This window comes from Trachypithecus francoisi, unplaced genomic scaffold, assembly GCF_009764315.1.
Source record: "Trachypithecus francoisi isolate TF-2019V2 unplaced genomic scaffold, Tfra_2.0 Lachesis_group12, whole genome shotgun sequence".
NCBI lineage: Eukaryota > Metazoa > Chordata > Mammalia > Primates > Cercopithecidae > Trachypithecus > Trachypithecus francoisi.
The window spans coordinates 80,150,720-80,174,675 of NW_022681457.1; the positions used below are offsets into that span (position 1 = coordinate 80,150,720).

Here is a 23,956-nt window from a genome sequence, read left to right on the forward strand (position 1 = left end):
CTTTCTACTACTACATGCTTTGTGGGTAAGGAGGGAAAATTCTTGGTATCAGCTTGAAGAGAGTTTCTGGCCGGACTAGGAGACCAGACCGGACTCTGCTTCATCTCATTAGTCCTGAGATGTTTATAGAGATAAAGAGTTCATTTCTTGTCCGAACCAAGGCCCTTAGCAGGCAGCCAGCTAGAGATTTGTTTACCTGACTCGTGGTAAAAAGTGCTCACTAAATAGCTGCTGTGCAAGCGAATGGCCTGGGTCCTAAGCTTCCAGGGACCCCAGTGAGTGTTGAGTGCTTCCTGTGATAAGGGCCCAGTTTTGCTGAGTATGGCCTCCTGTTGTGTCTTGCTCTCTCTTTCACTGTGCAGGAGTTGGGGCATCGGGGAGCCCCTCTATTATGTGGGGCCCCTAACTTGGGGATATAAAACAGTGAGCTTGGGGGAGGTTATGCTGATTTAGGGAGCCCTAGTTTCACCTTACCTCTTTTCTTAGGTGACCCTGGGGAAAGGATTCATGCACGTGTGTGTGTGTGTACGTGTGTGTATGTGTGTGTGCGTGTGTGTGTTTGTGTGTGTGTGTGTGCACACGCACATGCCTGTACATGCAAGGAGTTGGGCCAGAGTAACTGAGGAGACAGATCATTCAGCAGTAGAGGATCCAGAATTTATCTTTTGGGAAGATTCTTTGGCTGAGGAGGATTCTGTGGTGTACAGACTGTAAAGAGCATTTATAGAGACCACATGGTCTGCATAGTCTGGCACCAGGGAGCAACTCTGACATTCTGGTTGGTAGGGCTGCTGTAGCCGCGGAACTAGGTAGGATCCTTGGCCTTAGTCAAGGATGACTTTAGCATGGGCCAGGCCTCTGGCATCACAGAGGTCTATCCAGGGAGCCAGCCTATACCTGCTAGAAGTAATCCTACTTAAGATACTTAAAGATATCCATGGACTCTCAATTTGCTGCTCAGCACACGAGGCCCTTTACAGTCTGGCCTAACTTAGTCCTCCAGCCTCTGTCCTTTCTGTATACTGTGGACTTCAGTCACCCTAAACTTTGACCTACTCATGTTTTCAGTCAACCAGCAAATATCTCTTGAGTAGATCCTGTGTTGGGTGAGAGATTAAGGTAGTGAGTAAGGCAGAGTTCCTGCCTTCGTGGTGCTTATATTCGCAGGGAATGCAGACATTTAACAGATAATTGCTTCAAATACAAAATTATTGCATATGTACCTTTGCCTCTACCTGTAGTATCCTCTACTATGTTCCACCGTGTCAGGTTCCTACTTCAGTTTTCTTTTTTGTGAAGCCTTTTCTGACTCCTTTCCCTGGGAAAGGTAGGGCTAGCCACTTCCTCTTCTTGGTCCTGTAGCACTGTGGTCACGTCTCCAGTGCTGGATCTGTTGTATTATGATGATCTGCCTTTCTCCACTTCTCAGCGTACTGCCTGTTTTGTGGTAGGTACTTATCACATTTAATTCTCAGAACAATTCTGTGTAAGGTTTTATAGATGAAGGAAACTGAGGTTCAGAGAGGTTACATGACTTTTAAATGACTCTCCATCAGTGACACAGCCAGGACACTCGGGCTGCGGGATCTTCCTAAGAGGTTGTCTTCCAAATACCTCCGTGGTTCTCAGCCAGGCCTGAGAGCCCACAGAGGGGCCATAGTTGGATAAGATTACAATTTTCTCCTGCTCTGATTACAAGCTGCTTATCTGTGTTTCGCTGTTGTGGCTCTTCACAGGCTCAGGGAAAAAAAAAGGAAAATCTCATTTGTTCTTGTGTACTTTTCAGAGGGTCGATGAGTGGATGGCGAAGGAAGGCCTCTTAGATCCAAACGTCAAGTCAATTTTTGTCACCTGTGGAGACTGGGACTTAAAAGTCATGTGAGTATGAGAAGGGCTACTTTGCTGGCAGAGCTTGGAATCTGTGGGACCAGGTCTTGCCTTTTGGAGGCTTAAATGTCTACAAGGCAGCTGGGTCAGGGATTCTTCAGGTCTCTGAGGCTGCCAGGGATAGAAGAGGGTTGGGAGCCCTGCCTTCTGCCTCTCTGGAGCAGGGTGTGGTCAAGTCAAGGGCCTGCCTGGACAGTTGGGGCCTTCCCGCCTTTGCCAGGTCTCACTGCTCATGACAGCCCTTCCAATTGCTGGGGCTGTGTGTTACTGCCCTGGAAGGGAGGAGTTAAAAGAGTGTCTTGGGAAAAAAAAAAATTAAGCCAAATACCATGTTTATTATGTAATGCAATATAGTAACTTATTTATCAACTATATAAAGTAGGCATTATTGTTCTTCCTATTTTATAGTTGAGGAAGTAAAGGTACAGAAAGGTTAAATAATTTACCGAAGGACACACAGAGCTAGGATTCAAACTCAGGTCCTTGCTCTTAACTATTATACTATGCCGCCCCTTTATCTGGCCTGCAGGACCCCGGTGATCCAACTAGGAGCCCAGTGGTGGGATGAGAGAGGGCTGCTCTGGGAGCTGCCCATGTCACCAGCCTCCTCTTTCCTCCTCTGTCCCCACTGCTTATTTTACCTTTGTCTCCTGATCCTGTCCCGGTTATGGAAAACAGAATCAGTTTCTTTGCTGGGTTGACACTTGTGCATCTTGTCTGCCCTCATGAATACATGGCTTCAGATGGCCCCCAGGGAACTGAAGTGGGATGGAGGTGGTAGGGGCATTGTTTGCTGAGGAGTCATAGAATCTATTACCTCTGTGTGCATTGTGACTGAAGGTAGCAACAGGTATTCCTTGTGTGTGTGTGTGTGTGTGTGTGTGTGTGTGTGTGTGTTTGAACTTTTGAGCATAAAGTGGGATGTTGGTAAGGGGTGTGGTGTAGTAGCTCTGCAGTAACATTTTCTACCACATCGGGTGTCATCTCCTCACCAAGTCCCTTTGTAAGCCTTTTGGTTGCTGGACATTGAGGTGAAGTTATGTACCCAGGTGGGTGTCAAGCCTGCTATTGGACCCCAACTTTCTAGGTGAGACAGGAGGAAGAAAAGGCCCCAAATCACATGAGCACACACAGACCTCATCTCCCATACACTTGAGGTGTGTACACACACTGACTGCACCCCTCTTGGTTTACTCCAGAGGGTCTCCATATTCCCATGTGACACCTCTTTGTCAGGGAAATTATACAGGCTGGAACTAGAGGCAAATATGACTCAGAAGGAGTCCATGGAGAAGGAGTGGAGGAAGAAGGCTCTTTTTCTTGTTAATGGCGTCCTGGGCAGCTTTGAGTCCCTTAAAGCGAGGAAGGGACTTAACGTGGATCTCTGTAGCCCAAGAGAAGCTACTCAAGGTGGGACCAGTTTCAGGCTGATACCCAGAATTCTGGGATTCATATGGCCCAGGAGGAAGGCCCTTTGGCCCAGTCCAGAGTTCTACTTCCTCCAGGTAGCCTCCCCAGGACTGCCTTCATCCATTGTTGTTCTCTCTTTGGCATCTTCACCTTCCAAACACATGCATTTCAGTATCTTCTACTTTAACTGTGCACGATGTGTACATATATGTGTATATGAAAACTTTCCCGTGCATGAGGTTGGAGACTATAAACTTGGAGTTGATCTCCCCATGAGATGGAGAGGGAATTTCAGAGGGTGCTGTCTTCTTTTGGTCTGGCCTGTTCTGTAGCACAGTGGACTGTGGACAGGTGTTAGTGACTCAGGAGATTGCCCTGCCTCTTCCTGAAAAATGATATCATCAAGAAGAGAGGCTGGGTTGTGGAACCCAACTGTATATGAAAGGAAGCCAAGTTTTAATGAGCGCATACCTTGCCGCATCCACACCTCCTGACTACCATCTCTGGTGGGTGGTGGTATTGTCTTTCTTTTATAGATGAAACAAACCAAAAACCCCTGTGGCTCAGAGAGCTAAAGACATGTAGCTAGACAGAATTGAATTCTAAGACCGTGTAGTTTCCAAAAGAGATGGGTAGGGCAGACTTGGTTGTCTGGTTTGGGTTTGGACTGGGAAGGCTGGTGAAGCTTCAGAAAAGGGTTTTCAGAAAGGAAGCAGGTGGCAGGGCTTAGGGGAGGGAGCTCTGTGGCTGCCTCTTATAAACAGGTCTCTGCATAACTGCTGGGAAGGCTCTTAATTAAATGTGTAACAAAATAAAAACAGCCGGAGAGGAAACCTAAGTAGTGCTGCGTGACAGCGCACAGCTAATCGGTGTTCCTGGAACCTCTTGGCAGAGACTCGTCAGATGGCTTTCCTCAGAGCCATCACCTTTTTATGTGCCCGGTAAAGGCTGCAGATGAGCCTGACAAGGGTGGTGTTAAATTGACACTCACAACTTGTTAGTCTGTGACTTACTTCTTATTTTGACATCCGTTTTCAGATTTAACTAAGTCTTAGGAATTCAGCAAACATTTTCATTTCACACTCTAGTTTCCGGAAGCCATGGTTCCTTCTCATTGCTGTCCTTACCTCCTCCTCCCCTTCTCTCCCCAGCAGCTTCACATCACTTTTGTTGGAAAGGGGCTGATAAGTGGGGCACTGAGAAATGGGAACTGAAGTGGCAGCATAAATCCCACTGGAGAAAAGATATCTGCTCCCATCCTGACAAATCATTTTATGTCCATCTTTTGTCAAAGCCAGATGAGTTGATTCTCCAGGTGTACGTGGGCTTTGGTGTGTAGTCACAGACCCTGCTAAGGTGAGTTGTTATTTAGTCGTGTGGGTTTAATTTTCCTCTCAGTGTTTTTCAAGAAACACCACTTGTTGCGGGTCTGGCTCTTGGTCAGCTTGCCTTCCCTGCCTGCCCTACTTTTTCTTCACCTTGCTTGGTGTTTCTTGAAGTTTCCCATAGGGTTTGGTGGTGTTTCTCTGCTTACCCAGGTAGAAAGTGCCTCTTTCAGAGGGCGCCATCTTTGGTATTGTGGTGGGGTTAGCGCTGGTGTAGACTGAGGAGGGACACCTGCACAGGCACCCACTTGAGGAACTTAGATTTTAGCCTGTAGCTTGAAGATCCAGGTTCACCAGCCAAACAGCACAGCATGGCTGAGAAGCTAGACTAGAGGCTTTCCCAGTGGGCCGTGAGTCTGAGAAGAAGGAAGATTGAGAAGAGGGAAAGGCTGGAGGGGAAGAGCTGACCTGAGGGAGGCCCTGGCCCTTAGTGCAGTCTAGGAAGAGTCCCCTTTAGAGAGGGTAGGAGAATCAGACGCTGTTCTCTGGTGGAATAGGGGCCAGGGGCCTGCTCAGAGTCTGGTGAGAAGACCCACAGTTAGGCTCAGCCTCAGTTTTGGAGCAGGAAGTTTTCCTCCCCCTGGAGGGAGAAGGGAGGTTGAACACATAAATGCAGGCATTTGACTTCCTTTTTTCCCCCTGCCTTCTTGCTGGGGTGTGCATACTACATTCTGGCTGTGCTCTACTGCTGTGGACCTGGAGTTCACTTCAGGTTTTAGGAGGTGTGGAGATGGAAAGATACTTGCCCAGATTACACTGTCACTGTTGGAGATGGGGAGCATGCACTCAGCAGGGGCTACTGAGGTTTCCTCGAGGCTGCTGTCAGGTGGTCAAGACCACTGAAGAGACTGCTGTTTCCTGGAGTGAAAGGTGCCATGATGAAACCACACACCTGGGTGAGCACTGTGGGGTCATGACTGTCCTGCGGGGATGTGGAAGATGGCTAGAAGGGGGCCTAGTGACATGCTTGCTGTGGGTCGGGATGGGTCCTCTTGGCATTGCTCAACAGCTGACTACTACAATCTTCTTGAAATCATCTTTATCTGTACTTTTGTTATGTTTTCTGTTTCTCTGGCTTCTCCTCCTCAGTCACTTGGGTAGATATTAATACTTCTTTTCTTCCTTTTTCTCATGTTGGTGTTTCTTAAATAGTGGTGTTTCTTTGATTTCTATCCTGGTTGTCTTTTCTGTTTATTCTACACATTCACACTTATCAGTGATCTCATCTTTTGCCATAGCTTCAACTATCCTCTGTATGCTGATGTCTTCTAATATTTTTCTCTAACTGGAGAGAAGAAATCGGCTTCATCTGCCACATAAACGCCACACCTGCATATCCAGCTACCTACTCTACATATCCACCTAGTCGTCCACAGGCCCCTTCAAGCTCAGATGTTTATCTTTCTCCTCACACCCTGTCCTCCATCATTGCCTCAAATAATGACTGGCACCATCTACTGAGTTTTTCTGTCAGAAATCTGAAAATTATCCCTTCTCTATCCACACCAGTTAATTGCCAAATCCTGTTGATTCTGCCTCCCAGAGGTTTCTCAGATTTATTGCTTTCTTCCCATCCCTACTGCCCTGCCCTAGTCAAGATGATCATATTCTTCTTGGATTGCTACAAAAGTCTTCTAACTAGTCCCTTTTGACTCCAGTTTTGCTGCTTCTATTCCATTCTCCTAATTGCAACAGATTATGTCACCCCATGGCTTAATACCCTTCAAGGTTTGCCCTTGCCCTCAAGGATAAAGTCCACACCATTTATTGGGACTTTCAAGGTTCTTGCTTACATCTTTAGCCTCACTTCTCAATATTCTCTGTGCCACCCCTGCACCCCTCCCCACCAGCCACATGCACAAGCTGGCCAGTTCCTGGTGATCCCTCTTCTTTCTCTAGGTGCCTTCCTTTGTTTTCCTGGAGCACATGTACACATTAATACATAAAATGGTGCTGTGGCTGCCTCTACTTGTCTGTCTCTTGCACTACATTGTGAGCACTGTTGTAACCCTAGGACAAGGACAAGGCTTGACATGTAGTAGTTGTTCAATAAATAATTGTTGAATAAGTGACAACTAAGTAATGGAGTGTTCCTGTGGAATCTCTGCTCAGGAAGAATGACAGAGGACTGTTAGTAGGTAGATTCAGGAAGCATTCATTGCCAGTGTACAGGACAAATGGACTAGAGGAGGAATTCTTAGGCCTTGCTACACCAACCTGAATGTTAAGGGTTAGAGAACTATGCTGCTAATGTCAGTAAGCCCTGGATTTCCTCACTGCGACTGTGTGTTGGGCCCTCCATAGTGGGAACCGAGTGAGATAGCCCACAGGCTTAGGCCAGGGAGGAGGAGCTTGGTCCTAGGAGCAGTGCAAAATGCTTTCTCTGAGAGATTTGTGCCTCCGGAACAGAGGGTTGGGACTCTTGGAAAAGTGAACATCAGAGAATAAAGAGATACACTGTTTATTGAGCACTTATTACTTACCAGAAGCCCTGTTATGCTGTTTACTCATATGATGTCATTTAGTCCTTACCACAGTTTCTGTGGAATAAGTTCATTTTATAACCCTTTTTTAACAGATGAGGAAACTGACGCCTAGAGAGGTAAGTAATTTGTCAAGGGCACATAACCTGTTTGTGGCAGGGCAGGGCTTTGAACCTGGGCATTCTGACTCTAGAACCATGTGTTTAATGAACGTCCTGTCTGACCATCCTCCTTCGTGGGCTGTGGTTTGGTGATACACGGTGGGAATACCCTCCTCCTCTCCTTTGTTCGCACCGAGTGGCAGAGCCTCGGGATGTTTTCTGACACCCTAGGCTGTTGGTTCCTCATTTGGTATTGGTAGGGGTTGGACTGTTAAGTTCATTTGATATGGGAGCCTAGTTGGCCAGGAGATGTGGTGGGTATGATTTGGGGCTGCCTGAGAGCCTCCTTGCAGGGTTACAAGTTAATGAATCTTCAGATCTGTTTTGAGGAAACCTCAGCCAGCATCACTTTGGACACCTCTATTCTGTATTTATGTTTGGAAGCACATGGGGCATCGCAGCATGTCACCAGGCTCACAAGAGCCTTGCCCCTTGCCCACAGGTGTGCCAGTTGGTATCAGCACTGAACTGCATCACCTTTGATTAGCAGCCTGCTGGGGGAAGGGGCTTGAGTAAGAACTCCCTGCCAGTCTTGACTTGTGTCATTTCCCATTACTTTTATCTGTCCTTGCAAGCACTTGGGCTCCCCTCCTGAGCTAATTAAGTTTGCATGTGTTTAGACATATTGCCAAATAGGGCTTAGCAAAGCGGAACTGAGCTACATCTCTTTCTGAGTAGGGAAGGAAAGAGATATAAATGCTCCTCCACAAGGGCCAGGAAGAAGCATGGATTACATGAAGTGAATGCATGCAGATGATAGGCATTGCCTGGCCTTCCTAGGGACACAGCAGGCCTGCCAGGCAGCCTTCTGATTGGCTGACAGGGACAAGTGAAAGCCCACCCTCCAGCTCTCTTAGTGAATTGGACATTCTAAGGGCGCTGAGAATGGAAAGAGGGCAGGTTCTGAAGTATTTTTCTTCCAAGCACAAGCAAAGTTGAAAGTCAAGTTTAGTGATAGTTGCATGAGGAATTTGTAGGACTGTGTGCTGTTTGCTACCAGTCTGAATCAACCTAGCTCCTAGGCCTACAACCACCTATGTGGCTAGCAGAGTGCAGGGTGACCTTCTTTCCGAGTCTGTGAGAAGTGCATTTGAAACTTGGATAGCCAAAGGCCCCAGTTTTTCTTTTTGCCTAGAAGGGCACCAATTCCCCTGCTCAGCCATTGTAGTGGGTGGGTCAGGGCAGTGGAGGGAAGGAGACTAGTGTGCCCAGAACCTCCCCACCCTGGAGGTTGGGTTCATCGTGATGGATCATCATAGTGAGGTAATGACTGATGGCATGTTTTTGTGTCAGACGGGTGCCTGGAGCCTTTTCCCTAGTGCAGGGTGGCCTGAGGTCTGAGGTGCCCTGTGGCAGAACATATTTGGGTCCTATCTAGGTGGCAGTTATGGGGGCAAACTATGTCGTGGCCTCCTTCTCTGAGGTAAGGAATGAGGGTATTGCCTTCTGCCAAAGCAGAAGAGCCAACTGAGGCCATAGTCAGGGTCTCAGTCCTGTGGGCATGAGGGTAGTGGGTTAGCTTCCTGGCCATAAAAAGTATCTTGATGGGTAAGGTCGGCTCAGAATCAGCCCAGGCTCCCAGTGCACAGTGGGGGCAGGGGTGGAGGTTCTGAAGATTGTATAGGAATTCTGGGACTTAGAGTTGTAGTCTGAGCTCAGAGAGAATGGGAACCAGACCTTCTGCCCTCCCTTCAGTTTCCCTGGAGCCCTCTCGTCAGCAGAGGTGCACCGGGTTAGCCCCAAGAAGGCAGCGTGAGTTGATGGGGTCATGTTTCAGCTGCAGCTAATCCAAGTCACTCGATATAAATCTCTCCCTGCTGCCTCTCCCCTCCCTCACATCCCCAACCCACAGACAGGGAAATGAATCCTGGCCCTCACCCTGAATACATCATGGCAGGCTTGCCTCTAATGAGAGAGGGCCATTCATTGTGGGGTGAAGCTCCCTGCAGAGCCTGGGATGCCATTAATTAAAGAAGAGCCACCTGAAGCCAGTCGTGCGGTGCAGCCTGCCACGCTCAGATGGAGCGGTGGTGGGGTAGCCTCGTTAGCCTGACAGCTCCTTGGGCTGAGAGTTCTTGGGCTTGGAGGAACGAGAGGTGCTCCGCCTCTGCCTGATGCCCCTGGGGCTAGCCTACTCACAAACATGAAAGCCCCCTCCTGCGCATGTCCCCGGGCCCAGAACTGGCACTAAAGGGGCTCCTGATGGTGGGCTTGGCTGGGGATTAACCATTTCCTAGATGCAGGCCTGAGGGTAGGAGCAGGTTTCTTTGGAGCCAAAGCATCTCTTCTGGTTCCCAACCTTGGCTCCCTTCACACTTACCCATGTGATCCTGGAGCTGCAAGTCAACAGGCATCTCACCCCGTGTCCTTCCTTTGGAGCCTGAGTTTGGGATAGGTGCTCTGCTCTGGAAGGACTTTGTGCCTCAGTGGGGGCTGGAAGAGAAGCTCTGCTGTCTGGTCAACAAGCACAGCCCCTCTGTGGCAGACAGGGCCTCTGGCGTTTTACTTTCTGGGCACTTCTAGGCTGTAGGGTGGAACCCCAGTGGCAGCCTCATTTCCTCACCCCCTAGGAAGGTGTCAGAGGATCTAAATCATTGTAATGATTATAGGAACCCCTGGAATGGAAATTCTGCTCAGTGAAAACGCTGATAAAAGATGAAGATATTTGCTTAATGACTGATCAGGCTTCAAGATGTTGAAAGCCATAGGAGCCTCATGCTTTGGCCTGAGTTGATAACTGAGTGGTTCTTGACTGCTTAACTGGTCCAGAAGCGAGTGTTGCTGTCTTGGTTCTGGCCCTGGATTTGATAAGAGGCTCTCCCGTTGACCATAGATGAGAGTCTTGTCACCTCCTCCTTGCTGGCTGGAGGGGCTGTATGTTCTGAGACTTTCACCTGAGCCCAGAGTTGGGCTAACTCAGCCAGTCTCTGCCTGGTTTGTCAGGAAGACAAATTGGATCCTATGTTGGTGGCTCTTCAGGGCAGTCTTTGGAATTCTGGTTCTGTGCTCTGTGGCAGAATCCAGGCTGCTTCAGAGGGCCTCAGAACCAGCTGGACACCTGGCTGCACTGTGTGACCTATCTCTGCTTTCCTATAGCTTACCTGGCATGGAATAGAGGTTCCATGCAGCCTCCCACCAGGGCCACAACCTCCTAGGTGGGGGACCCCGGCTCTACTCTTTTGTATTTTGAATGTTTTTCACCTTCCTAGGCCTTGGCCATTTGCTTGGGCCTTTCTGACCTCTGTCAGATAGAGAGTGAAGGCTGGAGGACCTTTTTTCCCAAGCTCCAAGCAGGAACCACTGGTGCTCCTGGAAAATATTTTCCTTTGTATGAGATATTGTTTAGATCTGTGTTTTTTTAAAAGCACTTTTTGAGCATCAGCTTGTTTTGGGGTCTTTAAAGAAAATCAAGGCCTGGCACAGTGGCCTACACCTGGAATCCCAGTGCTTTGGGAGGCTGAAGCGGGATTGTTTGAGGCCATGAGTTTGAGGCCAGCCTGGGGTAGCAAGGCCCCGTCTCTATTAAAATATATACATACATATATATATATAAATAACCTGGTGTGGTGGCACACGCCTATAATCCTAGCTACTCAGGAGGCTGAGGCTGGAGGATTGCTTGATCCCAGGAGTTTGAGGCTGCATTGAGCTATGATTGTGCCACTGTACTCCAGCCTGGACAGCAGAGTAAGCCTCTGTCTCTTAAAAAAAAAAAAAATTGAGGTATGAAATAGGTGCAGATGCATAAATATACAAATGTGAAGTGTATAGCTCAATATATTTTTATACAAGTATACACCTGGGTAACTACCACCGAGCTCAAGATCAAGAACCTTTTTCATCATCCCAGAAAGTTCCCTTGTGGCTCTTCCCAGTCAGTGATGCCTTCCCCTTGCCAACTAACCACCCTTTTGACTTCTGTTAGTTTTGGTTAGCTTTTACCTAATCTTGGCGTTCGCATAAACGGAGTCACGCAAGGCATACTCTTTTGTGTCTGACTTCTTTCGCCCAGGCTAGAGTTCAGTGGTGTGATTTTGGCTCACTGCAACCTCTACCTCCTGGGCTCAAGTCATCCTCTCACTTCAACCTTCCGAGCAGCCGGGACTATAGGCACGTGCACTGCACCCAGCTAGGTTTTGTATTTTTTTTGTGGAGACAGGGTTTTGCCACGTTGCCCAGGCTGGTCTCGAACTCCTGAGCTCAAGCAATCTGCCTGCTTTGGCCTCCCAAAGTGCTGAGATTACAGGCATGAGACACACCGCACCCGACCTGCGTCTGACTTCTTTTGCATAACATAATGTATAGGAGATTCATGTGCATTGTATGTATCAAGAATTTAGGCTTTTTATTATATTTCTATGTAGTATTCCTTCGTATTATACTACATTTTATTTTTTTGTTGGAACATCTGTTATACTTTATTTAGTTATTTAGTGTGTGTTTGCTGAATGAATATGTGAATCTTCAATTTAATATGAGAATCTCCCTATGCCCATCAGCTTGTCCCAATCCCCCTCACCCTTTCAAACCTAATTCCAGTCCTTTGGCGATGTGGTCTTCCCTGTCTATTCTGGAACCTACACCGGCCTCCCTCTTCTCTGAGGCCTTGTGATAGGGAGAGACTGGCTCCTGCGGAAGTGGCCTTTGAGCTGTATTGACTCATTTATTTATTCTTTCAGCAGATGTGTTGACTACCTGCTATGTGCCTGCACTGCTCTAGGTATTAAGGATACAGCAGTGAGTAAAGAAAGAAAACTTCCCAAACATCCTGCCTTCATGGAGTTTGCATTCCAGTGCTTGCAGCTGTCTGCCTTTTGGATCTAATGCTTGAAGAATCTTAGTCTTGTCCAGGCTCTTCTGTCCTTTGGGATTCTGCAGGAGCTAGATGGCGCGGGCCTTGCCACCTTGGCAGGACTTCTCTAGGGCTTGTGGCCTTTTATCTTCCTTTTCTGCTGATATTGGTACAGGTGACATTAGCTGCTGCTGCTTGGCAGTGAAAGGGTTTCTCAATATTGGTGCTTCCCTTCCACTATCCTGGAGTCTGATTCCCTCTGTGAGAGGAGAGAATTAATCTCCAACTTTCCATGCCTGTAAGGTGAGTGACCTCTGTTTTGTCAGCGCTTGCCAATCTGTCCTCTAATTCCCAGCCAGGGTAATGGAGACATTACTTTGTGCTAAAGCAAACCACCAGTTCTCCTAGTGCAGATGCTGTGCAGATCCAGGCACTGGGAAAGACAGGTCACATGCAGAGACAGCTCCGCAAGTGTCTCTTCACAGATGCAGAGGCACATGAAGGCTACAGGGGTGTTGGCACCTGAGCCACTATGCTCCTGAACTGGGGCTGGCAGATGCAAGAGGCAAAGATGCCCTGTCATCATATTTTTCTTATTCCCCAGCCATGCCATTAGGGTGGCTGCTTCTGTTTGGTCTGAATTAGGTTTCTTTGGTCAGGTTTCTAAGAGCACATGAGAGGTTGTGAACACCCCAGTGAAGAAGATGAGTCAGGGAGCAGAGGTCTTAGGAGTTGAAGGCCAGGGAACTCAAGGCTTCAACTGGCATAGTGGCCCATGCCTGAATGATTTGTGGACTCTGGGGGCTTAGCTTTGTAGGGCTTTGGGAAGGGCAACTGTGAGTGGGTGGGATAAATTCTCAGTGTCCCTGGCTAAAGGGTGACACAACTCAGACTTGATAGTTCTGTAAAACTGTTTCTTCCAAAGCTTGCGAGGACGTTGGTTTGGGGAAGAAAGCCAGCCAGCCCAGAGAATCCCGGGAGCCTGACAGGCCTTTTTCTCTGCGATTCTTTCTCGCAGGCAGCCCGAGGCAGCCTGTCTCTTTGTTAACAGAGTGACAGCAATGTGACACCATGGAAATAATTACTAACAAATCACGGTGCTGACTGCAAACAGCTCTCTATCTTCAGAGGCATGTCAGGGTGCATTAGAGCAGGACTGGAGGAGCGGTGCATGTGGGGGCTGAGGCACAGCCTGCTCTCAAACACTCTCTTCTTCCCCCACCCTGACCCCTTCCTGCGATATCTGACTTTCTTGCTCTTGGCCTTACCCGACTAGGTCAGCTAAGGGGCAAGCTGGACAAGTGGCATGTAGCTGGTTTGGCTTCCTCTGGGCAGGTAGCTAGGACTCCCATTTTTGCCAAGGAGCACCTAGGTAGTGATGAGAGCCAGGAATTTTTCACTATGGGGCCCCCGAAAGGTGGAAGGATGCGCTATTTGCTTCGGCTGGACCCAGATTGTGGAGGGAGCCTTGCATCTGTGTTGGCTCAGCTCTGGTTTCTTCTTCAATTGCCATAGTCAATTTTTGGTAAGTCGACTTTGTCCATTCCCTCTTGGTTAGCAGAGTGATTGCTCTGACTGTCAGGACTGTAAATAATGTTCCTGGTGTATGTGGCTGGAGGCAGCGCATGGGGTGGGGAAAGGAGTGGAAGGAGGAGCAGCATTCCGGCTCCCTCGCTCACCCCCTCCCCTCTCATACAATATTTATCCAGGGATGGGAGTCAGATGCAGCGACCTCAGGGGTCACCCAGTTAAATAGCTTCTGAACCTCCCTGCATTCTAATTGCTGCAGTTGTCCTTTGCTCTGGAGACTTCTCCTCCCCATTGTCTGCTGAGGCACACACTAATGGCTGTCCTCCCTGGCCCTGCTGGGAGGCACGGTGGAGGGGGGTGGAGAAGAGAGCTCATTGCTACCTTCCTTTCCCCAGGGATAAAGGAATCTAAGGCCTATTAACAAGTGGCTTTAGCTAGGAGGAGCACAGTCCCCTGCTTTCCCAGCCCCCTCCCTAAACCTAGCTGGAGAAGGAGGCCCAGGCAGCAGGCTTGGTTGATGGGGCCAAGGGGCTTTGCCCATTCTCAGTCGTATAACCAGAAACATGGGACCAGTGACTCCTCTACAGGCTACAGGAAGCCAGGGGACACACCCATGAATGCTCATCTGATGAACATCATCCTGTGTTCCCGTGGTCCCACACACAGGGTTTGGAAGCTTCTAATGAGTGATATTTCCTGTTGAAATTTGTTGCATTTTTCCCAAAGATTGGCCAAATGCAAAAGTCTGTTTGGTCCCCTGGAAGTTGATTTAGATGATTGCTCATGGTAGCAGCTGTGTCCCATTCATTGATTTAAGAGTGGCATGTGCTATACATCTTCACAAGGACCTTTCAGTAAATACCAGTTACCCTCCACTGCAGCTCTTCCCTCCCAAGGAATCCTGTTGGAAATTGCCATTTAAGGTGCTGACCCCAGCATATCCCAGAAGTGTTGGCATTCCTGTAGTAGCCTAAAGTCAGCACCTGTTGAGAGCTGCTCTGGGCCCTGTAAGTACTGTGCTGGGGACTATGGGGACTGCCAAGTGATCAGGACAGAAAGACCAGCACACATATACCTAATAATAGGGTAAGTAAGGTAGAATATGAAGACACTGCAATAAAGGCACAAAACAAATGCTGTGAGAACCCAGAGGAGCACTGTAGAGAGATGGAATGGTAGTATTTTTTTTAGCACTAAACTTTGTTTTCTTTTGAACAGAATTTTAAAGCCCACCGTGAATCTGGTTGAAGATGGGGAAAAGCCCAGCCCATTCTTCCTCTCCCATTCTTCCTCCTCTTCCCCGGGTCCATGAAGTAGCCTGATGTTCCTCATTAGAACCCTAGGACTCCATGGAACACACTTTAAAAATCACTAGCTTATTCTAATGCCCATCTAGAAGTCTTACTCTGTATAGGACAAGTGCCTCTACCTCTTGAAGGAGTCAGGGGAGCTGGAATCAGGGCAGAGGAGACCAGCTAGAGGGTTAAAGGCACAGCTGTGTCTTGAGTACCTATTTGAGAGTGGAGGTCAGACTGCATCCCCGATCCTGAACACTAAGAGGATGCCTCTCTGCGGAGCCTCCAGAGGGCATCATAGGCCACACAATGGCAGCTCAGGCATAGGGTCAAGATGGCCACAGGCCAGGGGAAGACTGTAGTGGGATGAGCAAGGTGTCTTAGAGACAGCTCAATCTGCTAAGGAGCTCCTGGTTTCCCTGACCAAAAAGAGAATAGCTCGTTAGCTGAGGCACTGACCAAAGTGTCCTGGAAATCTCCCACCACTTGCTCAGCCTCCTCTCCATACCCACTCCCTACTGGGGCTTCTGCCATTCCATCTGGGAAAGAGAGCTCAGGCCAGGCCTTCATGGCAGCTCCAGCACTTCTACAGTCACGACAGGTGGAGCACTGTGCCTTTCCCTGATGAGTTGCCGTGGAAAGGACACTGGAGAGGCACTTGTCTTATTGTTTCCCTAGAGAGGGGCTGGGGAGATACAAGTTATAGAATTTTAAGGACTATTTGTGGCACTGGGGAGGTGCTTGTCATATGGTTCCACAGGGTGTTTGTGGCACTTGTATGCTTCATGTGGTCTCCATAGGGAAGAAATGAGAGATAGTTGGCAGATAGGCTAAAGAGCCATGGAGCAGGGAGGCGCTATGTGCATATACAGTGCCTTTTGGAGACTTCGAGCAACTTTGGCACTAGGGATTTGAAGCTGGCTTTCCTTGGGAACACCAGCAACCTGGACCATGGGGCATCCCTCTGCACTGCCTGTGTTCTGGTTTCTGTTGGGAACTCTCCAGAGCAGCATGTCTGGGAACACTTCCAGCTGTGCCGCCAGACCCAGACGCAGGTGACGGCCTTTCGTCTGTACTATAGGGAAACCAAGAGGAAATTAAATGTCATTTGCCCCCTGCACAGCAGGTCGCTGCCAGATCAGACACTCCTGCTCAGAGCTGTGCAGAGGGCACCCGAGGGAGGGCTTATGCCTGCAGCCATGTCCTGTGAGCTGTGGAGACTCCCGGGTGATGGCCTGGCTCATTCCCAGGGCTTTCTCTGCCCGGCTGGGTTCACCCTGGTCTGGAGCCCAGCCCAGTGCTACATGGCAGCTGTGGCCCATGCCAGGCGAGAGGTGCATGTGTACCAGTAGGGGGTAATGGAGGGGAAGGACAGAGCCTGGGGGTAGAGGACACACAGGAGACAGTGAGGTGATCAGCCCTGCCTCAAAGAAGCTGTGTGGCATTGTGGAAAGAACAGGGCTTTTAGAATGACGAGACCTGGTTTCCATTCCTGGCTTTACTGCTTTCTAGTTGTAGGGTCTTGGGAAGTCACATTCCCACTCTCACTCCATTTCTTTGTCTGTAAAATAATAAGGAGCTCTGGCTCCTGACATCTGTGGGGGAAATGTAGCTTCCTGTTAGGACTGGTGCCAGAGTTTCTCACCCCACCTCACCTGAGTCTGGAAGCATGGCCTGTAACCCCTTGCTGTGGGGCCTCACTGTGAAGTGAGTGAGCTGAAGTTGGTTGAGGTGGGGTGGGTGGTAAGTCTGGCCAGGAAGGCACAGCTGGTCATCTCTCCCTGCCTCAGGCCTTTCCTTCTTATCCTAGTCCTCTCAACAAGGCATCCCAAGGCCTTGATGAGGTGAGTGAGGGTAACGGTGGCAAGACGAAGTGAGAGGCTTGCCAAGGTCACCCGGCCTCACTGTGGGGCTCAACCGGCTGCCTCCAGCCTCATGCTTGCGCTCTCGTCCCTGTTTGAGAGGACAGTGGGGCTTGCCCCACGCCTTTCTGCCCTTGAAGTCCTGGTGGTAGGCCATAGTTCTCAGCTCCGCAATGACATTTATTAACAGCGCTTTGGGAAAATATGTTTTAATATTGCCAGAGTTCTCCCTAGAAAACCCCCCAGCCCCCAGCTCACCCCCATCTGAAGCCTGGCTGCTGGTGGTGAAATTCATTAGTGTTCCCTGACAGGCAGTGGCGACAGAGGCGCTTGCTGTCGGCTTCCCGCTCCCTCGCTCTCGTGCTCCTGCTTCACGCACACTGATATTTAAAGCTGATGGGCTGCTTATACACTTCTTGTACCATGACAAGTTTGGGGAGGGGGTAGGGGAGGAAGAGACAGACAAGGAGCCAGCTGTCATGCTGGTATTTCAAACAGTACTCTCTCCTGACCCTTCGCAGGCTCCAGCAAGTGTATCATCTTTCTGAAGCCTGTGGTTGGAATTGTAACCTGCAGCTGTCCCAGAGGATGGGGGCAAGTGTGGGGGCAAAGTGGGCTGATAAGTCAGCAGTGCATTCCCTCCAGGGCTGTGGGCTGGCAGCGGAGAATGGAGGGATCGCATGTGTGCACGCACGCGCACTTGCTTGAGCCTGGGGAATTGCAGCTGAGTCTCTGAGTACCCTTGACATTGCCCTCCCACCAGCAGAAGTGAGATGGCCACTTCTCAGTAGTCACTCCTACAGTGACCGTTCTGTGTCTGCTGTGGTTATCTTCTAGGTGGGCCTGGAAGCTCTCTCAAGAGAGAAATCAAGTTCCGTTAGCCTCTGTCTGAGGGTTCTGGGTCTCAGTGATACTCCTGAATATGAAGTGGTTGGTTGATGTAGAAAGCTCTCTCATTTTGTGTCTGGCCTGGGGTCTTGGCTTTTGTTCCTTGGTATTTGTGTGCTGCTTCTTTGGATTTGGAGAATGAGTCCCAAGGTGCTTCCTCTACTCATAACTCCTCCCCTCAGCCCAAGCTTCTTGGAATTTGTTTTGCAGCTGTGGAGTGGTTCTGGAACTTTCCCTTTTCCTGTCACCCACAGCAAGCCTTCTCCAGTATCCTTTTCCTGACCAAGGCACTGTCTTGTCAATGCAGGTGGCCTGGAAGCATCTCCAAAGGCCATTGCAGGTTTGATCTTAATCGATCTCCTTATAGCCGGAATCCCTTCTATGAGGCCTTATTTGTAAAGCATGTTTCCCTTGGTTGGCTCCTTTAACCCTCACAGAGCAGGGCGTGGAGGTGAAGTCACTTACCCCAGGACACGTGGTCATTTGACCAAGTTATCTTAGTGTAGTGGAGCCGTGGTACTGGGCAGGGGTTGAGCCGCATGCCCCACCATCAGGGGACTTTGATGGGGAGAATGAGTCCCAAGGTGCCATCTCCATCTGTCACTCCAGGTCCTGCAGTAGGCGAGGTCACTGGGGAAAAGGCCAGGCTCCTCTCCTCCCTGCTCTTTTGCCTTGTCAGTGCCATCAGTGCTGCCACTGGCATCCTCAGTTTCAGGCGCAGCAGTGTGGGACTGTCTATCTGAGGGGTTATTCACAGAACAACCTGGACATCTTCTCTTGGAGGTGGAGCCAGGATGCCTTTTTTCTGTGTAGGCTGAAGTGTATTCTTGAACTGTCAAGGACCACCTTTGATGTGATCTGCTCCTATAGTAACCCCAGCCCTCCCCAGCACTTTGTCCTGTAGGCTTCTAGCAGGGGTTTATGGCTTGGGGCTGATGTCCCTGGGTGGTGCTTTTCTCTTCCTGTTCTTGCTGATTCCTATCCCGGCTAAAGGCACTGAGTACTAGGCCTGCCTGGGGCGGGCCCATGCTGTGTCTTGACATGGTGCATCTTGCAGGTGAGATAGATACTAACCAGCTTTGATAAGTAGGAGGCTCATGCATTAATTTTTTATACATCAGCAGCGGCCAAGTGAGTGAATTCAATTATGAGTCTGCCTTCTCTCTACCCTCCTTCGCTCAATGTGGTAGTTCAGAGCTGAGACTAAGGAACCTGTTGAAATGAGAAACCCCTATTTCCTAGCTTGACCCCCTCACTAATTCGGGTTAAATTGCTACGCTGTTGCAGTGGTGACACATTGTGTCTGCCTCTGTTTGTATAAGAGGATGCGGTGGGGGAGGAAGGACCAATTTGTGCAGAGATAAAAGGTGTCACGGGCAGATAACTAACGTCCCAGCCTCGTGCCTGCTCTCATTGTTGCTCAATTTGCTCCGTGTGTAAGCTCAGCCTTCCCCTCTTTCTTCCTTCCCTCCCCTTGGTCATATTTTACCTCGATGCCACAGTGTAATGATGCCCTGCGTAGTGGGGGAGGAGATAGGCACCTCTGGCTGACAGCCCTTCCTGATAACCAAATTCCAGCCCATCCATCACTAGCTACTCTCCTCAACTTGAGGAAAAGTGATCGTGAAAGGCGGGCCGTTTATCACCCAGGGTCTGTTTATCTCCTCTGGGTGGGGGAACGGAAACAGGAGAGACAAAGAGCTGTGTCCCCGGCTTAAGTGCTACCTTGACTGGAGTAGCCTGAATGTGCTGGACACAGACTCACATCGTGCTACCTGTGGAGGCTCTGACTAGATAGGACTCCCTGACTGGGATCTAGTGGGAATGGGCCCTTTCCTGAGGCTCAAGACTTGGAGAGAAGCATAGGAAATTGTGGCAGTTACGAGCTGCAGGGTTGCTAGCGACAGCATTCTTTGAGAGTGTATTGGAATGAGCAAGTGTGGCAACTCTGCATGGAAGCAAGCCCACCCACCCCTCACAGGTATCACTGTGGTAGGATCTTCCAGCAGGCTGGTTGGTTGGCTTCTACTCTCCCACTCCTCCCCAAACCTGGGCCTTCCATGCCTCCATGGTCCAATGATGACTTTGAAGAAGACAGAGCCTCTCCACACTCCCTCATTGCTGCATATCACATGGAATACAGTAGTTTGCTCCTGCAGGCGAATAGTATGTGCCTGTCCTGGAGCTGGCAGGCACCAGGACTGCCAGCTCACATCACTCCAAGATCCAGGTACCACAGCCTTTCTTGAGAGGGAGAAAGGAGCCAGGGAGGCCTCCAGAGTCTGCTGGTCCCCTTCCTCTTCAAATTTTTGAGTCTGCTAAAAGTGAGAATGACATGCATCTCCCTGAGTTGGGTTTGCCCCTAAGTCTTGAAGAGATGAAAGCATGGAAGGCAGAGTGTCCATCACCTTTTCCAGCATGGGGCCTCCTCTTTTGCTGGTCCTAGCTGTTGGCCTGTCTGCCAGTCTGTCTGGCAGACCTCCATGGATGTGCAGCTTTCCTTGCCTCAGCTTAGCAACTCTCCCCCCACGTCTGCCTCACCTAATCTTCAAAGCTGAGCTCCCGCTCACAATAGCTTCACCGTGGCCATACCCATTAGCGAGGGGGGTGTTCCCCTAATGAGCTACTCCCCTGCCTTGGCTGGCGCCGGGCTAGCCACACCTGTTTGCCATCAGGGCTGTCTCGGGCCGAGCCAGTGTGGCTCAGTTGCAGGTGGCAGGGCTGAATGAGGGGTGGGGTGGGGAAGGCTGGCTCCTTTTGCTTTGTGCTGTGTGCTTATGGGGGTGAGGGGCAGTTTCTTACACCCCCGTTTCCTCTATATTGTTCTCTTCTTTCTAAGCGGGGGGAATGCTCTTTGCTTTCTTTTCTGTTATTCAAAAGGAGTAATAAAGGAAGTTGAGTATCTTGTCTCTTCTAATTTTCCCCTGGATGGAGTAGAGAGGAGCTGACTAGGGTCTGAGGGTAGGGTTTGTTCATCTGTTCTGGTGACCCTGAGGGGCCAGTGTGGTGATAGCAGGGTCACATGATAAATGCCAAGGGTGGACCACCTTTCTGGCCTAAGACCCCTAGTCTTTGGAAAGCAATCATGTCCCTTGAGCCCACAGGCAGGATTGGGGGACCCTTCCTTAAAGGGGCCTCTTGCATTCATGAAACTGAAGGAACTTTTGATTTGGTTGAAAAAAATCTCATTCCTTTTTATGGCCTGGACATAATTGGCTCTTTTCTATTGGCCATCAGTGATGTCATTCCGGCCCTCATAAAGAAGGGGAAATGACACCTGTGGACTCGGTGCATAAAATTTCATTGGGCAGCAGTAATAAGCATGACCAGATGATGTTTGGGCAGTTGGGGAGCTTTGTGCCCAGTGAATCCAGCTGCATGGAGACCTGGGCACCATAAACCTGCCTGCACATTCGTGCCCGCAGGCTAGTCCAGGGCCCACTGCCAGTGGCTCTTTTCTTGGAATCAGGATCTGGTAGGAATGTACAGCATTCAGACCCTTTGTCCCTGGGGGACTTTTTTTTTTTTTTTGACAGTTTGGTGGTACCATGTACCCACTGATACCCACTGACCTTAGGCTCTTAAGAACCTTGAACCCAGGCGTGGCCTTGAGCATTGACCACTATGCTACTTGCTTCTCTAAGGCCCCAGGCTTTGCCTTCCCAGGGACTGTAGAGAACCCTGAGTGTATCTATACAGCTTATGCCTGTGCAGTCAGAAGCTTTAGGTTCCGTTTCTAGTACTACCCTTGGCTTGTTGTTTGAGCAAATCCTTTTCTTCTCTGAGCCTCAGTTTCCTCTTTTGTGTAAGGGATGATGACCACTCTAACCCACTTTCCTCACAGATTTCCTGTCTTGATCCTCTCTAAGCTGGGGTAGGGTGTGTGATAGAGATATGTAGCTGTCTTCCCATGAGGCACCTGCGAGCTCAAATTCTGGCATTTGGTCCTATGTCTCTCATGAAGATGGGGCTGGGCCCTGCCACATTTGTATGGCTTGTGTCTTGGAGTCATAGGGCTAGGACCACCCAGAGGACTATTCAGCAACCTGAATGCCTGCGAGTGACTCTGCAAACTGTGTGTGTACCTGCAAGTTGCTAGAGCCCCTAAGTGAGAGTTATAGTGCCTAACCCCCATGTGCATCAGTCAGAATGGCACTCAGAACTGCTGCTGAGCCATATCTCAGGCTGAGTATCCAGCCTGACAGTCTGGTCTGTCCTCAGTGTGGCCCCTCTGGGATAAGTCCTCGTCTGAGAAGGACAGGTATGATCCTACTGACCTAGACCCTTCCTAGACAGTGGAAATGTCTACAGCTGTGTCTTCCCTTAAAATTCTGCTTCCTTCCTCTCCCAGGGCTAGCCAGAGCCAAAAGGACTCCTGGCCTGTGTCAACTAAAAGAGAGTGCTGCAGTTGGCTAGGGGAGAATAAGATTGAGGCTCCCTGCCTTTTGCTGGCCAGTCCCCCTGACTTATTCCCTTTGTAGATTCTGCTGCTTCTGGTGGCCCCTTCACTCATAGACCTTAATGTGATTTTTCTAAAATAGCTGAGTTCGGCAAGGATTTTCACAAATACCAAGGATAAAGAACATGAAAGAAAGATTGAAGGAAATAGAATTATTGTCAGATTACAGTTCTGCTTTTTAGGCAACCACATTCTAGCTCCTAAGGCTACCTTTCATCCTTAAAAACCTTGCCTTATTTCCTCATGTTCTTGGTCCTTCATTCCACATGGGCACATCTGTCTGGATACTCCTTCATCATCTTGGCCTCAGCCAGAATTTCCCTTCCAGGAAACTGACCAGTTGTAGTTAATGTCACTGTGCCACTTGGATGTTTGAGAGTAACCTGTTCTTCAGGTGACATATCTTGGGTCTCATAAAAGTAAATCCTTACTATACACTGCCTGAAACAAGGGAATCAATTTTCTATTAGTATCTGTCAAATATTTGAAGGGTAATGGAGGGAAGGCTGGACTGCTTTGAACTTTCTGGAGTGGAATCAGTCATCTCAACTGGATTCTTGTAGCCAAACTTTCTAGAAAAGCATTTTGCACTTGTAATCTCCACTGTCTTATCTCTCACTCTTTCCACACTTTGCAGGTTTCCTTCCGCCTCCCACACTCAGCCCACTGATCCCCCTTTCACGAAGATTATTTGTGACCTCCTCGTTACTCAATCCATTGGGTTTTTCCCAACTGTCATCTTGCTTGACCACTCTGTGGCAGTTGACGCTAATGACTTACATTTCAAACTCAAAAACCAGTTCTATATATTCCAGAAAGGGGAAGCACGCTTTTATCACAGTTTAGATTGACCACAGGTAATATGAAGTGAGGTCAAAAGAGCACGTCTGACTTTAAGTGTCTAATACCCTGAGAAAGGTCTGGGGCCCTGCCCTTTGGGAATGGGGATAGGTTGGGTAAGTCCTGACTCATGGCATATTGTCTCCTGAGGAACTCTTAAAGTTGATAAGGATATGTGGGTTGGAGAAGAGGACTCTCATGGAAGCTTTCTAGACTCTCAGATCTTGGAAGGGTTCTGTGAGGAAAAGATGGAAGTCTTTTTCTCTGTATTTTCTAAAGAGATACTTTGGACCAATGGGTAGATGTTACAGGGAGACAGACTTTAGTATTTAAGGAAGGATGTTCTAAGAATCGAGTCCAAAATTAGATCTGGCCGCTTCATGAAGTGAGGTCCTTGTGTGTGATGATGGTCTGATGGAGGTAACCTGGTTTCATTTTAGCTCAATAAAACTTGCAAGGCATTAGCCTGGGCCCTCTGCTCACCTCACTCTATACTGTTCCCAGGTGATCTGATTTACTCTCCTGGCTTTAATTTTACTTAAGTTATGTGAATGATTACATTAATAATTATATTAATGATTTGGCAATCCGTATTCTTATTCCAGACCGCTCTTCAAAACTGGATATCCAGTTGCCTCTGAGACACCATTTCACTGCCAAGTATCTCCTAGGCACCTCAAACTCAGCAGACATTGGGTGCTTATTGTGTGTCAGGCATATATCTACAACTGCATTCCCAACCTCATGCTTCCTTCTAGTGGCATACTAAAAATGGGGCAGGGGAGCAGTTCCCCCCGAGTTTGGGCAGAAAGTGGGTATGCTACAGGTAGAGCATTTAAAAACAGTAATAAAATTGACCAAATGCTGGCTTGCTCCAGATGTCACATAGGCTCTCCATGCCACTGTTTCCTTCTTTAGATCCATCTTAGTGAGCAGCACGAAGCTAGCAACGTAGCTCTACTAT

At 49.0% G+C, this 23,956-nt stretch overlaps 1 protein-coding gene across 12 annotated transcripts in view; it reads left to right on the forward strand.

The window, feature by feature from the left end:
• The window catches only part of ERI3 (ERI1 exoribonuclease family member 3), a 134,122-nt gene that overhangs the window by 44,914 nt on the left and 65,252 nt on the right, over positions 1-23,956 (forward strand). For all 12 annotated transcript variants that reach the window (XM_033226703.1, XM_033226706.1, XM_033226700.1 and 9 more), the window contains one exon: positions 1,787-1,878. In XM_033226703.1, the coding sequence (XP_033082594.1) occupies positions 1,787-1,878 (92 nt within the window). The remainder of the gene's footprint in view (positions 1-1,786; positions 1,879-23,956) is intronic.